General features: G+C 48.9%; 1 protein-coding gene across 2 annotated transcripts in view; it reads left to right on the top strand.

Moving 5' to 3' along the window:
* Nucleotides 1-12,933, top strand: part of LOC137521966 (uncharacterized) — a 77,060-nt gene that overhangs the window by 28,116 nt on the left and 36,011 nt on the right. The window contains exon 3 of one of the 2 annotated variants that reach the window (XM_068241938.1): nucleotides 3,207-3,263. In XM_068241938.1, the coding sequence (XP_068098039.1) occupies nucleotides 3,207-3,263 (57 nt within the window). Of the gene's footprint in view, nucleotides 1-3,036; nucleotides 3,264-12,933 lie in introns of those variants that run through there. The other variant, XM_068241937.1, reaches the window with a different exon arrangement.

The raw sequence follows: 12,933 nt of genomic DNA, 5'->3' as shown, positions 1-12,933 counted from the left end.
GGGTCATCAGCATTTTCAGAATGGAGGACGGAAAATTCCCTTGATCACAGCTGACAAACAGGGAGAAAGAGGTTGAGTAGTAGACTACATGGGAGGTAACTATGACCTGTGTATGGTTATTTTGACTTTTAATTTTCAGTTCAGGTTAGCTTTAAGTTTGGTAGGTAGTATTAAAGCATAAGTCTGAGAAAGTTACTCTCTGAGTAATTAATTATTCTCAGGTTTTGGTGCCCTGGTCAAGCAATGTTGAAAATATGGAGTTACATTGTAATTTATCGCCCTTATGAGCCCCAAATCTTCTACCGCCTAGTCTAGGTTGATATTCGTATACATAACCAATCCAGGAAGCTATTCACTGACATGATTCATTGGGGCTTCCTGCATTTAGTGTTTCTGTAAAGCAGTTACTGGCTTTTACTGAAATAGTCATTTCCTGAACCCGCACCACAATTCCTTCAATAAACAAAAAACAGGAAGGCATAAGGCCCATCTGTGGACCCACTTCTTGTGGACATGTACAGAATGTTGCTGAAGTGTGCAAATGCAAGATGGGAGGACTGGAGGCACATCAATTGTGATACAATATGTAATTTGTGGAGTTAAGTAATAGGAAAAATCTTACCTTGTGATAAGAGATTAAGATTTTTATTGTTAGACACCAATAAAAAGACAACGCGTTTCACAGGACATGTCTGCATCCTCAGGTCACTACGAGACAGTGTCTGATCTATGTATCTCCATTTAAGAGCGCTATATTCAGGCCTGGTCTGCCCATGATGCCAAGTGAGGCGACTTCCTCAGGCGGAAGAAGTCTGGGGGCAGCACCAGGCAGAAAAAGGAAGTGGAGAGAGTGCCTGGCCAACCTATACTGGGGGCAACTGTACGTGGCTAACCTATATTGGGGGCAACTGTACCTGGCCAACCTATACTGGGGACACCAGTGCCTGGCTAACCTATACTGGGGGCAACTGTACCTGGCTAACCTATACTGGGGCAACTGCACCTGGCTAACCTATACTGGGGGCAACTGTACCTGGCTAACCTATACTGGGGGTAACTGTGCCTGGCTAACCTATACTGGGGGCAACTGTGCCTGGCTAACCTATACTGGAGACAACTGTACCTGGTGAACCTATACTGGGGACACCAGTGCCTGGCTAACTATACTGGGGGAAACTGTACCTGGCTAACCTATACTGGGGGCAACTGTACCTGGCTAAACTATACTGGGGGCAACTGTGCCTGGCTAACCTATACTGGGGGCAACTGTGCCTGGCTAACCTATACTGGAGACAACTGTACCTGGCTAACCTATACTGGAGACAACTGTACCTAGCTACCAATACTGGGGGCACCTATACCTGGCTACCTACCTTTACTGAGGGTGTTTTTTTGGGGGCTCACCGCAGCAACGTGCGGAGCAAATTGTCGGGTGCTGTGCAATCATTCCAATTCATCCTCACAAGTTTGCCTCAGGCAGCAGGAAGTCTAGAACCGGCCCTGGCTATTTTGTATCACTATTGGGGCGCCTCTTTCCATCTTGCATTGACTCCTCCCCTGTCCCCGGGTAACCTCTGCGACTACATCCAGTGGTCCTTTGTCTTTTCTGGCGCACGACCCACGTTGACCCAACCGAGTCATCATTACCAGGTGGAGATGGTCCTTCTCCACATGCCTGAAATTGTGGTTGTCTATAGCAACCCATGTCCCTAAGTAGTTGTTATTTCTTTACATTTCCCATTTCCTAGAAATGCTTCACGAAGCTTCTCTTTTTGTCTCCTTTTCTTACCGGTACCTGGATTTCCAAACCTGAAATTCATCTACCGGACCTCCCAGAAATGTGTAATAGGAAGAAAGTTAGTCCAGCTCATGATATTGTAGACAACACAGGAAGATGACTGATCCTGGATTTGAATAGCATGTTCAAATGCCCCTGTGTGTTTGTTAGAGCCTGTTTATAAATAAAAAAACTTTTTAGACAGCTGCAACCCCTAAATGCGCACAAATCAGGCGAGTACGAAGGAAACCGCCGCCGGGAGACTTGGGTGCAAGATGCAACCAATATACGGCTCACCCTGATCCTGTACAAGTCCTAGCGGCGTTAATTACCGTTCCCCCTCCAGGTCCAATGATGGAATGATGGCCGAATTACATTGCTGGTGGCCGAATTACAGTGTTTTAAAAATAACTTCAGCTCTGTCTTCTGACATCGCCGAAGTTACTCACTGTACCGCTATAGCTGTAATTCCTATTACGGTCTATGGTGGCGCCAGCTGCACCCAAGTCTCCTGCGCTGGATTCCTTGTGTTCGCATCAGTCTACCTGGAGGCATTCTTTGCCATAGAATAGGTACAGGCTCTAGCCAGGATTTAAACCCTGGGCCCATATGCAATTCACTTTTTCTCCTGAGTTTTCTCCTAGGAGAAAAGTTTTCATCTTCGATTTATAAAAACTTTTTAGCACTTTGCAATGGACAAAGTACCGACAAGTAGGTGAAAAAGTACCATCAAAATTATTTTGAGTATTTGTTTACTTGCTGGTGGTTTAAAAGGAATTTCATTGACAAGTTTGAAAATTTCACCTGGGAGAAAACTCAGGAGAAAAACTGAATTGCATATGGGCCCCGGTCTCTTATAGTATAGGTGTTTTTTCTAACACTAGCCAGCCACTACTACTGTGCAGCATAGACAGGGGTGGAGTTAGTCTGTGAGTGGGTGAGCAGTAGGTGGTGGTTTAACACTCTAGGGGTGTGGTCTTCTGGGAAGGTGTGAGTCAATGACTTGATAAGCACAGACATGATAGGTAAGCTAAATAAAGTATGTCTTATTTTAATTTTTTTTCAGTTAATATGGAGTTTCATCCCCCTTTAAAATCTGACAGAACCGACCGGTTTTGGACTCATCCAAATGCATTTTCAAATGCATTTCCTGAATGGCAAGTGCTAAGTCTAACTGCCAAAATAGTCAGATAACAGCCAGCCTCCCTACTTGCTTGCACACTATTTTGTCAGTTAGACTGAGCAACTGCCATTCAGGAAATACTTTTGAAAACAAAGAAAGCCCTGAGAATTGGTTCTGTCATATGTTAACTGCTTACTTTTTGGCTGTAGTAGTTCTATCCACGATATCCCCAAAAATGTTGTTGTTTTTTCTGCAGTTAGGCTTTTACTCCATCTCTTTGTTTGCTCACCATGTTTTTTCTGGCAGGTACACTGGTGAAGTGGTCAGTTTTTCTGTCTTATTTTCCATTGCCGCAAGCAAAATGTGAGTAACTTCAGTTCAAACTGCCATGTAAATATTGTGAACGTATAATATAGTCATATGTTTGTTTTGTTGAAGCATTGCCAAGCCACTTTTTTTAAAACAATTATTGGGGGTGAAAACATACACCCTAAAAGGAAAAAAGCACAGAGACAACAGGAGCCCAAATGGTGCAGTATGTCACAGCAGTGGTGCTCAAATACCCCTTTTCAAAATTCGAGTTAGGTCGAATTCGAATAGTAAATTATTCGAGATCAGTCGAATATTCGAGTCTAATAATTTTTACTATTCGATTCGACCTCGGAATTCGAGCTCATTATTCGAGTCGGTATTCAAGCTCATTATTCGAGCTGACTATTCGAAATGGCCTTAAATAGCTTCCAACACTTGTTTTGAGGGTGAATGATGCAAGAAACCTCTTTTTTTCCAAGTAACAACAGCAAGTGATTATGTGGGGATGTTCCTTTAAAAAAAAAAGTTGAAAAGAGAAGTTGTGTCCAGAAATTTGTTCAGTACTGTATATACTTCTTCTTCTTCTTCTTCTTCTTTATCTTCTATATCTTCTTCTTCTTCTATATCTTCTTCTTCTATATCTTCTTCTTCTTCTTCTTCTTCTTCTTCTTCTTCTTCTTCTTCTTCTTCTTCTTCTTCTTCTTCTTCTTCTTCTTCTTCTTCTTCTTCTTCTTCTTCTTCTTCTTCTTCTTCTTCTTCTTCTTCTTCTTCTTCTTCTTCTTCTTCTTCTTCTTCTTCTTCTTCTTCTTCTTCTTCTTCTTCTTCTTCTTCTTCCAATACAATACACAACTGGGACAACACAGTTTGTCCAATACACAACTGGGACAACACAGTTTTCAACCCGGGCACCTCAGAAAAATAAAACCTTTTTTTTTTTTTTTTTGTTTTGTTTGTACAACAAATTACACAGATATAGCTATTTTTTGACGTAATAGCTGGTGGCAGAGTGGCAGCAGAAGGTAAATCTGTGTACCCTGGCAGTGGGAAACACAGACAGACAGACAGCAGCAGCAGCAGGAGGAATGGAGGAGTAATTATGTGTGCAGCTATTGTTTGACGTAATAGCTGGTGGCAGAGTGGCAGCAGAAGGGAAATCTGTGTACCCTGGCAGTGGGAAACACAGACAGACAGCAGCATCAGCAGGAGGAATGGAGGAGTAGTGTGAGTGTGGCAGCAGGCAGGCAGCGTGACATAATAGCCCTGGTACCTAGCGGTGATACCAGGCCGTAAATGAACACAACAGGAGGTCCCAGACAGCGGTCGTGCAGCCCACATCGTGTCCAATACACAACTGGGACAACACAGTTTTCAACCCGGGCACCTCAGAAAAATTAAACTTTTTTTTTTTTAATGGTTTTTTGGTTTTGTTTGTAAAACAAATTACACAGATATAGCTATTTTTTGACGTAGTAGCTGGTGGCAGAGTGGCAGCAGAAGGTAAATCTGTGTACCCTGGCAGTGGGAAACACAGACAGACAGACAGCAGCAGCAGCAGGAGGAATAGAGGAGTAATTATGTGTGCAGCTATTGTTTGACGTAATAGCTGGTGGCAGAGTGGCAGCAGAAGGGAAATCTGTGTACCCTGGCAGTGGGAAACACAGACAGACAGCAGCATCAGCAGGAGGAATGGAGGAGTAGTGTGAGTGTGGCAGCAGGCAGGCAGCGTGACATAATAGCCCTGGTACCTAGCGGTGATACCAGGCCGTAAATGAACACAACAGGAGGTCCCAGACAGCGGTCGTGCAGCCCACATCGTGTCCAATACACAACTGGGACAACACAGTTTTCAACCCGGGCACCTCAGAAAAATTAAACTTTTTTTTTTTAATGGTTTTTTGGTTTTGTTTGTAAAACAAATTACACAGATATAGCTATTTTTTGACGTAGTAGCTGGTGGCAGAGTGGCAGCAGAAGGTAAATCTGTGTACCCTGGCAGTGGGAAACACAGACAGACAGACAGCAGCAGCAGCAGGAGGAATAGAGGAGTAATTATGTGTGCAGCTATTGTTTGACGTAATAGCTGGTGGCAGAGTGGCAGCAGAAGGGAAATCTGTGTACCCTGGCAGTGGGAAACACAGACAGACAGCAGCATCAGCAGGAGGAATGGAGGAGTAGTGTGAGTGTGGCAGCAGGCAGGCAGCGTGACATAATAGCCCTGGTACCTAGCGGTGATACCAGGCCGTATATGAACACAACAGGAGGTCCCAGACAGCGGTCGTGCAGCCCACATCGTGTCCAATACACAACTGGGACAACACAGTTTTCAACCCGGGCACCTCAGAAAAATTAAACCTTTTTTTTTTTTTAATGGTTTTTTGGTTTTGTTTGCAAAACAAATTACACAGATATAGCTATTTTTTGACGTAATAGCTGGTGGCAGAGTGGCAGCAGAAGGTAAATCTGTGTACCCTGGCAGTGGGAAACACAGACAGACAGACAGCAGCAGCAGCAGGAGGAATGGAGGAGTAATTATGTGTGCAGCTATTGTTTGACGTAATAGCTGGTGGCAGAGTGGCAGCAGAAGGGAAATCTGTGTACCCTGGCAGTGGGAAACACAGACAGACAGCAGCATCAGCAGGAGGAATGGAGGAGTAGTGTGAGTGTGGCAGCAGGCAGGCAGCGTGACATAATAGCCCTGGTACCTAGCGGTGATACCAGGCCGTAAATGAACACAACAGGAGGTCCCAGACAGCGGTCGTGCAGCCCACATCGTGTCCAATACACAACTGGGACAACACAGTTTTCAACCCGGGCACCTCAGAAAAATTAAACTTTTTTTTTTTTAATGGTTTTTTGGTTTTGTTTGTAAAACAAATTACACAGATATAGCTATTTTTTGACGTAGTAGCTGGTGGCAGAGTGGCAGCAGAAGGTAAATCTGTGTACCCTGGCAGTGGGAAACACAGACAGACAGACAGCAGCAGCAGCAGGAGGAATAGAGGAGTAATTATGTGTGCAGCTATTGTTTGACGTAATAGCTGGTGGCAGAGTGGCAGCAGAAGGGAAATCTGTGTACCCTGGCAGTGGGAAACACAGACAGACAGCAGCATCAGCAGGAGGAATGGAGGAGTAGTGTGAGTGTGGCAGCAGGCAGGCAGCGTGACATAATAGCCCTGGTACCTAGCGGTGATACCAGGCCGTAAATGAACACAACAGGAGGTCCCAGACAGCGGTCGTGCAGCCCACATCGTGTCCAATACACAACTGGGACAACACAGTTTTCAACCCGGGCACCTCAGAAAAATTAAACTTTTTTTTTTTAATGGTTTTTTGGTTTTGTTTGTAAAACAAATTACACAGATATAGCTATTTTTTGACGTAGTAGCTGGTGGCAGAGTGGCAGCAGAAGGTAAATCTGTGTACCCTGGCAGTGGGAAACACAGACAGACAGACAGCAGCAGCAGCAGGAGGAATAGAGGAGTAATTATGTGTGCAGCTATTGTTTGACGTAATAGCTGGTGGCAGAGTGGCAGCAGAAGGGAAATCTGTGTACCCTGGCAGTGGGAAACACAGACAGACAGCAGCATCAGCAGGAGGAATGGAGGAGTAGTGTGAGTGTGGCAGCAGGCAGGCAGCGTGACATAATAGCCCTGGTACCTAGCGGTGATACCAGGCCGTATATGAACACAACAGGAGGTCCCAGACAGCGGTCGTGCAGCCCACATCGTGTCCAATACACAACTGGGACAACACAGTTTTCAACCCGGGCACCTCAGAAAAATTAAACCTTTTTTTTTTTTTTAATGGTTTTTTGGTTTTGTTTGCAAAACAAATTACACAGATATAGCTATTTTTTGACGTAATAGCTGGTGGCAGAGTGGCAGCAGAAGGTAAATCTGTGTACCCTGGCAGTGGGAAACACAGACAGACAGACAGCAGCAGCAGCAGGAGGAATGGAGGAGTAATTATGTGTGCAGCTATTGTTTGACGTAATAGCTGGTGGCAGAGTGGCAGCAGAAGGGAAATCTGTGTACCCTGGCAGTGGGAAACACAGACAGACAGCAGCATCAGCAGGAGGAATGGAGGAGTAGTGTGAGTGTGGCAGCAGGCAGGCAGCGTGACATAATAGCCCTGGTACCTAGCGGTGATACCAGGCCGTAAATGAACACAACAGGAGGTCCCAGACAGCGGTCGTGCAGCCCACATCGTGTCCAATACACAACTGGGACAACACAGTTTTCAACCCGGGCACCTCAGAAAAATTAAACCTTTTTTTTTTTTTAATGGTTTTTTGGTTTTGTTTGTAAAACAAATTACACAGATATAGCTATTTTTTGACGTAATAGCTGGTGGCTGAGTGGCAGCAGAAGGTAAATCTGTGTACCCTGGCAGTGGGAAACACAGACAGACAGCAGAAGGGCAGTACACAGCAGCCCACTGTAGGTGTAAAATGTGTGGCTGCAGGCGACGTAATAGTCAAAGTGAACCAGGCTGGCTTAGTGAGCAGGAGCCAGGAGGTGGTAAAGGGTGGTAAGGCACATTAACGATGGTTCTTAGCCAGTTCATGTCCCCCTCTCGCCGACAACAGGGGCCAGGAACTCGCCTTCCACCCACGCCTGGTTCATCTTGAGAAACGTCAGTCTGTCCACAGACTTGTGAGACAGACGTGAGCGTTTCTCGGTGACCACGCCACCAGCTGCACTGAAGCAGCGCTCGGACAGCACGCTGGAAGGGGGGCAGGACAGCACTTCCAGGGCGTACTGCGCCAGCTCGCTCCAGATCTCCAGGCGCTTGACCCAATACTCCATGGGATCAACAGGGGCATCGCTGTCAAGCCCGCTGTAGGACCCCATGTAGTCAGCCACCATGCGGGTCAGGCGCTGGCTGTGACCGGTGGAGGATGCTGCTGCATGCACCTCCTCTCTAGTCACTGCTGCCGGAGCCTCTACAGTTCGGTAGAGCTCGTGGCTGAGAGACAGCAGGTCTGTGGGGCGCTTGCTGCTGGATGCAGGCACCTGCTGCTGCCTCTGTGCTGGCTGCTGGACAGTGGGGGTGGAAGGCTGGGGGAAGGCTTCCTCCAAGCGCTCAACAAGGGCCTGCTGCAAGCTCCTTATTTGTTGCGCTGGGTCTCCTCCTGCAGGCGGCAGGAACTGGCTCAACTTCCCCTTGAGGCGTGGGTCCAACATCATGCTGATCCAGATGTCCTCCCTCTGCTTCATCTGGATCACCCTGGGGTCTCTGCGCAGGCACGTCAGCATGTGCGCTGCCATTGGGAAGAGGCGGGCCACGTCTGCTGGCACATCGACGGCAGTGCTGCTGTCCTCATCCTCCTCCTCTGCCTCGTCAGCCTCATCCTCTCTCCACCCCCGCACCAACTCAGCTGCACTGTGCTGCTCCCCCTCATCAGCAGCAAGGTCAGGGACCTCCACCAAGTCCTCCTCCTCCTCCCCCTCAGAGGTGGACTGTGCAGCTGCTTGCCGCTCCTGCTGGTCCAAGGCTGCCGCTCCCTGTTCCAGCAAAGCATCGAGGGCCCTGTTCAGCAGACAAACCAGGGGCACCCACTCGCAGACCATAGCATGGTCCCTGCTCACCATGTTAGTGGCCTGCAGAAAGGGAGCCAGCACTAAGCACACCTGCTGCATGTGCCTCCAGTCATCATCGGGGACGATGGACGGGATGTTGCTGGTCTTGTCCCTTCTCTGAGCGGCGGAAACAGTGGCCAGGGCAAGGTACTGGTTGACAGCGTGCTTCTGTTCAACCAGACGCTCCAACATCGCCAGGGTGGAGTTCCAGCGAGTCGGAACGTCAATGATCAGCCGATGGCGTGGCAGCTCCAGCTCCTTTTGCACGTCTTCCAGGCTCGCACAGGCTGCAGCCGAGCGCCGGAAGTGACGCACAACGTTCCTTGCCGTTTCCAGCAGTTCGCCCATCCCCTGGTAGGTGCGCAGGAACTTCTGCACCACCAGGTTCAGCACGTGGGCAAGACAGGGGATGTGGGTCAGGTTTCCCCTGTCTATTGCGGCAACCAGATTGGCCCCATTGTCGGCCACCACCTCTCCGACTCTGAGGCCTCTGGGGGTCAGCCAAATCCTCTCCTGCTCCTGGAGTTTGGCCAACACATGGGTTGCCGTCAGCTTGGTCTTCCCAAGGCTGACCAAGTGCAGCAGCGCTTGGCAGTGGCGGGCCTTCACGCTGCTGCTGAGGCGGGGGGTTTGGCCAGGTGTGCCGGAGGATGGCAGAGGATCGGAGGAACCTGCTGCAGTTCCCCTGACCCTGCGGGGTGGCACCACCCACTGTGTTGCTGCTGCTGCTGTGCCCGCTGCTGTTCTCCCATCCTCACCCCCTTCCACCAAGCTGACCCAGTGGACAGTGAAGGACAGGTAGCGGCCTGTCCCGAAGCGGCTGCTCCAGGAGTCCATGGTGACGTGGACCCTTTCACCAACCGCGTGCTCCAGCCCTCGCTCCACATTGGCCATCACAAAGCGGTGCAGTGCAGGAATGGCCTTGCGGGAGAAAAAGTGTCTGCTGGGGAGCTGCCAGTCTGGGGCTGCGCAAGCAAGCAGCGCACGAATGTCGCTCCCCTCCTGCACGAGCGTGTACGGCAGGAGTTGGGAGCACATGGCCCGTGCCAGCAAGCCGTTCAGCTGACGCACGCGACGGCTGCTGGGAGGCAGAGCCCTAACCACCCCCTGGAAGGACTCGCTCAAAAGGCTCTGGCGTGGCCTTTTGCTGGCACGGGAATCAGCAGACACAGCGGAGGAGGCCACTGAGGACTGGCTGCCAGAACAGGCCTCAGTGTCGGCGGCAGGAGTTGCAGAGGGGGGAGGAGCAGTGCGTTTCCGCACTCCTGCTGGTGCTGCTGGAGGAGCAGGAGGGCGGGTGGCTGCTGTTGCTGCTGCTGCTGCTGCTGAAGGCTGTGCAGTGATGGGTGTGGTGCCACTGCCAGCACCAGATGCCTTCAGCCTCTGGAACTCCTCATGCTGGTGGAAATGTTTCGCAGCAAGGTGGTTGATGAGCGAGCTGGTGCTGAACTTTAAGGGGTCTGCACCTCTGCTCAACATCCGCTGACAGTGGTTGCAAGTGGCGTACTTGCTGTACACAGTGGGCATGGTGAAATATCGCCAGATTGGTGACAGAAACATCCCCCTACGGCATGGAAGCGCTGCTGCCTGTCTCCCTGTGGTGGTTGGGGGGGGGGGGCTTGGGTGCGGTTGGTGGTGGTACTGGCAGATGCTGCTGCTGCTGCTGCTGAGCCTGAGACACCAGCAGGCTGTGGGACCTGCCTACTGCTGCCAATGCTTGCAATGATGCGCCTCCTTGCAAGGCCCACAAGAGCATCCTCCTCCTCCTCCTCAGAGCTGCCGAGGACGACATCCCCTGGAGGTGGTGGCACCCAGTCTCTGTCTGTCACCGGGTCATCATCATCCTCCCCCTCCTGAAACATGTCCTGCTGGGATGATGACCCCCCAAACTCCTCTCCTGATGCATGGATGGGCTGCTTGACTGTCGCCACAGTCTTGCTGTCCAATCCCTCATCCCCCAAAGTGCCCATCAGCATCTCCTCCTCAAGATCGCCAACAACAGCAGACAATTTACTCATGATGCCTGGGGTCAAAAGACTGCTGAATGACAGGTCGGCGAGTGACGGTGAACTGGCCTCCTCCCCAGACCCTGCTGGGCGGCTGCTGCGAACAGGGGTGGTGGTGGTGGTGGTGAGGGTGGACGCCTCGGATGCAGAGCTGATGGCGGGCTGCTCATCCTCCGTCATGAGTTGCACCACAGTGTCTGCATGCTTTTCCTCAATGGGACGTTTCCGACCCGGCTGGAGGAAAATCGGAGCAGGTGCTACACGCTGCTGCTGCTGTGTCTCTGCAGCGTGAGTTGCAGATGCTCCTGCTGGGCGGCGCCCAAGGCGTCCACGGCCAGTGGCTATGGGAGGAATGTTAGCCACTGACGCTGCTGCTGCTGCTGCGGAACTGTGCATGGTGGCGCGGCCGCGGCCTGCCACAATGCTGCTCCCTCTCCTCCTGATTCCATTGCTGCCCTTCCCCTTGCCCAAACCGCGCTGGCTGCCACTTCCAGACATCTTCGATGTTTTGGGCGTATAGACAAAAGTTTTTTAAAAGGACGGGTGAAAAGTGGGGTACTTTAATGGAGTGGGTTGGTGGGTGAGGTGACTGAGTGAGTGTCCCTAGTACAGTAAGTAAGTAGTAACAGTCAGGAAGTACAACTAGCAGTTACAATAATCAGTAGTAATGACAAGTAAATTTAGTGTGTGTACACTACAGACAGTGAGTGCACGCACGCGCAAACACGCGCAGGAGCTAGCCTATGAACAGTGACTGAGTGAGTGTCCCTAGTACAGTAAGTAAGTAAGTAAGTAGTAACAGTAAGTACAAACAACTAACTAATTACAATAATCAATCAGTTATCAGAAGGAAATAGAGTGTGTGTAGTGTGTGTACACAGACAGTGAGTGCACACACGCAGGAGCTAGTAGCCTATGAACAGTGACTGAGTGTCCTAGACTCCTAGTACAGTAAGAGTAAGTAGTAACAGTAAGTACAACTAACTAATTACAATAATCAATCAGTTATCAGAAGGAAATAGAGTGTGTGACTGTGTGTAGTGTGTGTACACAGACAGTGAGTGCACACACGCAGGAGCTAGTAGCCTATGAACAGTGACTGAGTGTCCTAGACTCCTAGTACAGTAAGAGTAAGTAGTAACAGTAAGTACAACTAACTAATTACAATAATCAATCAGTTATCAGAAGGAAATAGAGTGTGTGACTGTGTGTAGTGTGTGTACACAGACAGTGAGTGCACACACGCAGGAGCTAGTAGCCTATGAACAGTGACTGAGTGTCCTAGACTCCTAGTACAGTAAGAGTAAGTAGTAACAGTAAGTACAAACAACTAACTAATTACAATAATCAATCAGTTATCAGAAGGAAATAGAGTGTGTGTAGTGTGTGTACACAGACAGTGAGTGCACACACGCAGGAGCTAGTAGCCTATGAACAGTGACTGAGTGTCATAGACTCCTAGTACAGTAAGAGTAAGTAGTAACAGTAAGTACAAACAACTAACTAATTACAATAATCAATCAGTTATCAGAAGGAAATAGAGTGTGTGTAGTGTGTGTACACAGACAGTGAGTGCACACACGCAGGAGCTAGTAGCCTATGAACAGTGACTGAGTGTCCTAGACTCCTAGTACAGTAAGAGTAAGTAGTAACAGTAAGTACAACTAACTAATTACAATAAGCAATCAGTTATCAGAAGGAAATAGAGTGTGTGACTGTGTGTAGTGTGTGTACACAGACAGTGAGTGCACACACGCAGGAGCTAGTAGCCTATGAACAGTGACTGAGTGTCCTAGACTCCTAGTACAGTAAGAGTAAGTAGTAACAGTAAGTACAACTAACTAATTACAATAAGCAATCAGTTATCAGAAGGAAATAGAGTGTGTGTAGTGTGTGTACACAGACAGTGAGTGCACACACGCAGGAGCTAGTAGCCTATGAACAGTGACTGAGTGTCCTAGACTCCTAGTACAGTAAGAGTAAGTAGTAACAGTAAGTACAAACAACTAACTAATTACAATAATCAATCAGTTATCAGAAGGAAATAGAGTGTGTGTAGTGTGTACACAGACAGTGAGTGCACACACGCAGGAGCTAGTAGCCTATGAACAGTGACTGAGTGTCCTAGACTCC

This window comes from Hyperolius riggenbachi, chromosome 6 (assembly GCF_040937935.1).
Source record: "Hyperolius riggenbachi isolate aHypRig1 chromosome 6, aHypRig1.pri, whole genome shotgun sequence".
Taxonomy (NCBI): domain Eukaryota; kingdom Metazoa; phylum Chordata; class Amphibia; order Anura; family Hyperoliidae; genus Hyperolius; species Hyperolius riggenbachi.
The sequence above is the reverse complement of the archived record's forward strand: the minus strand, read 5'-3'. Positions and strand labels throughout refer to the sequence as shown.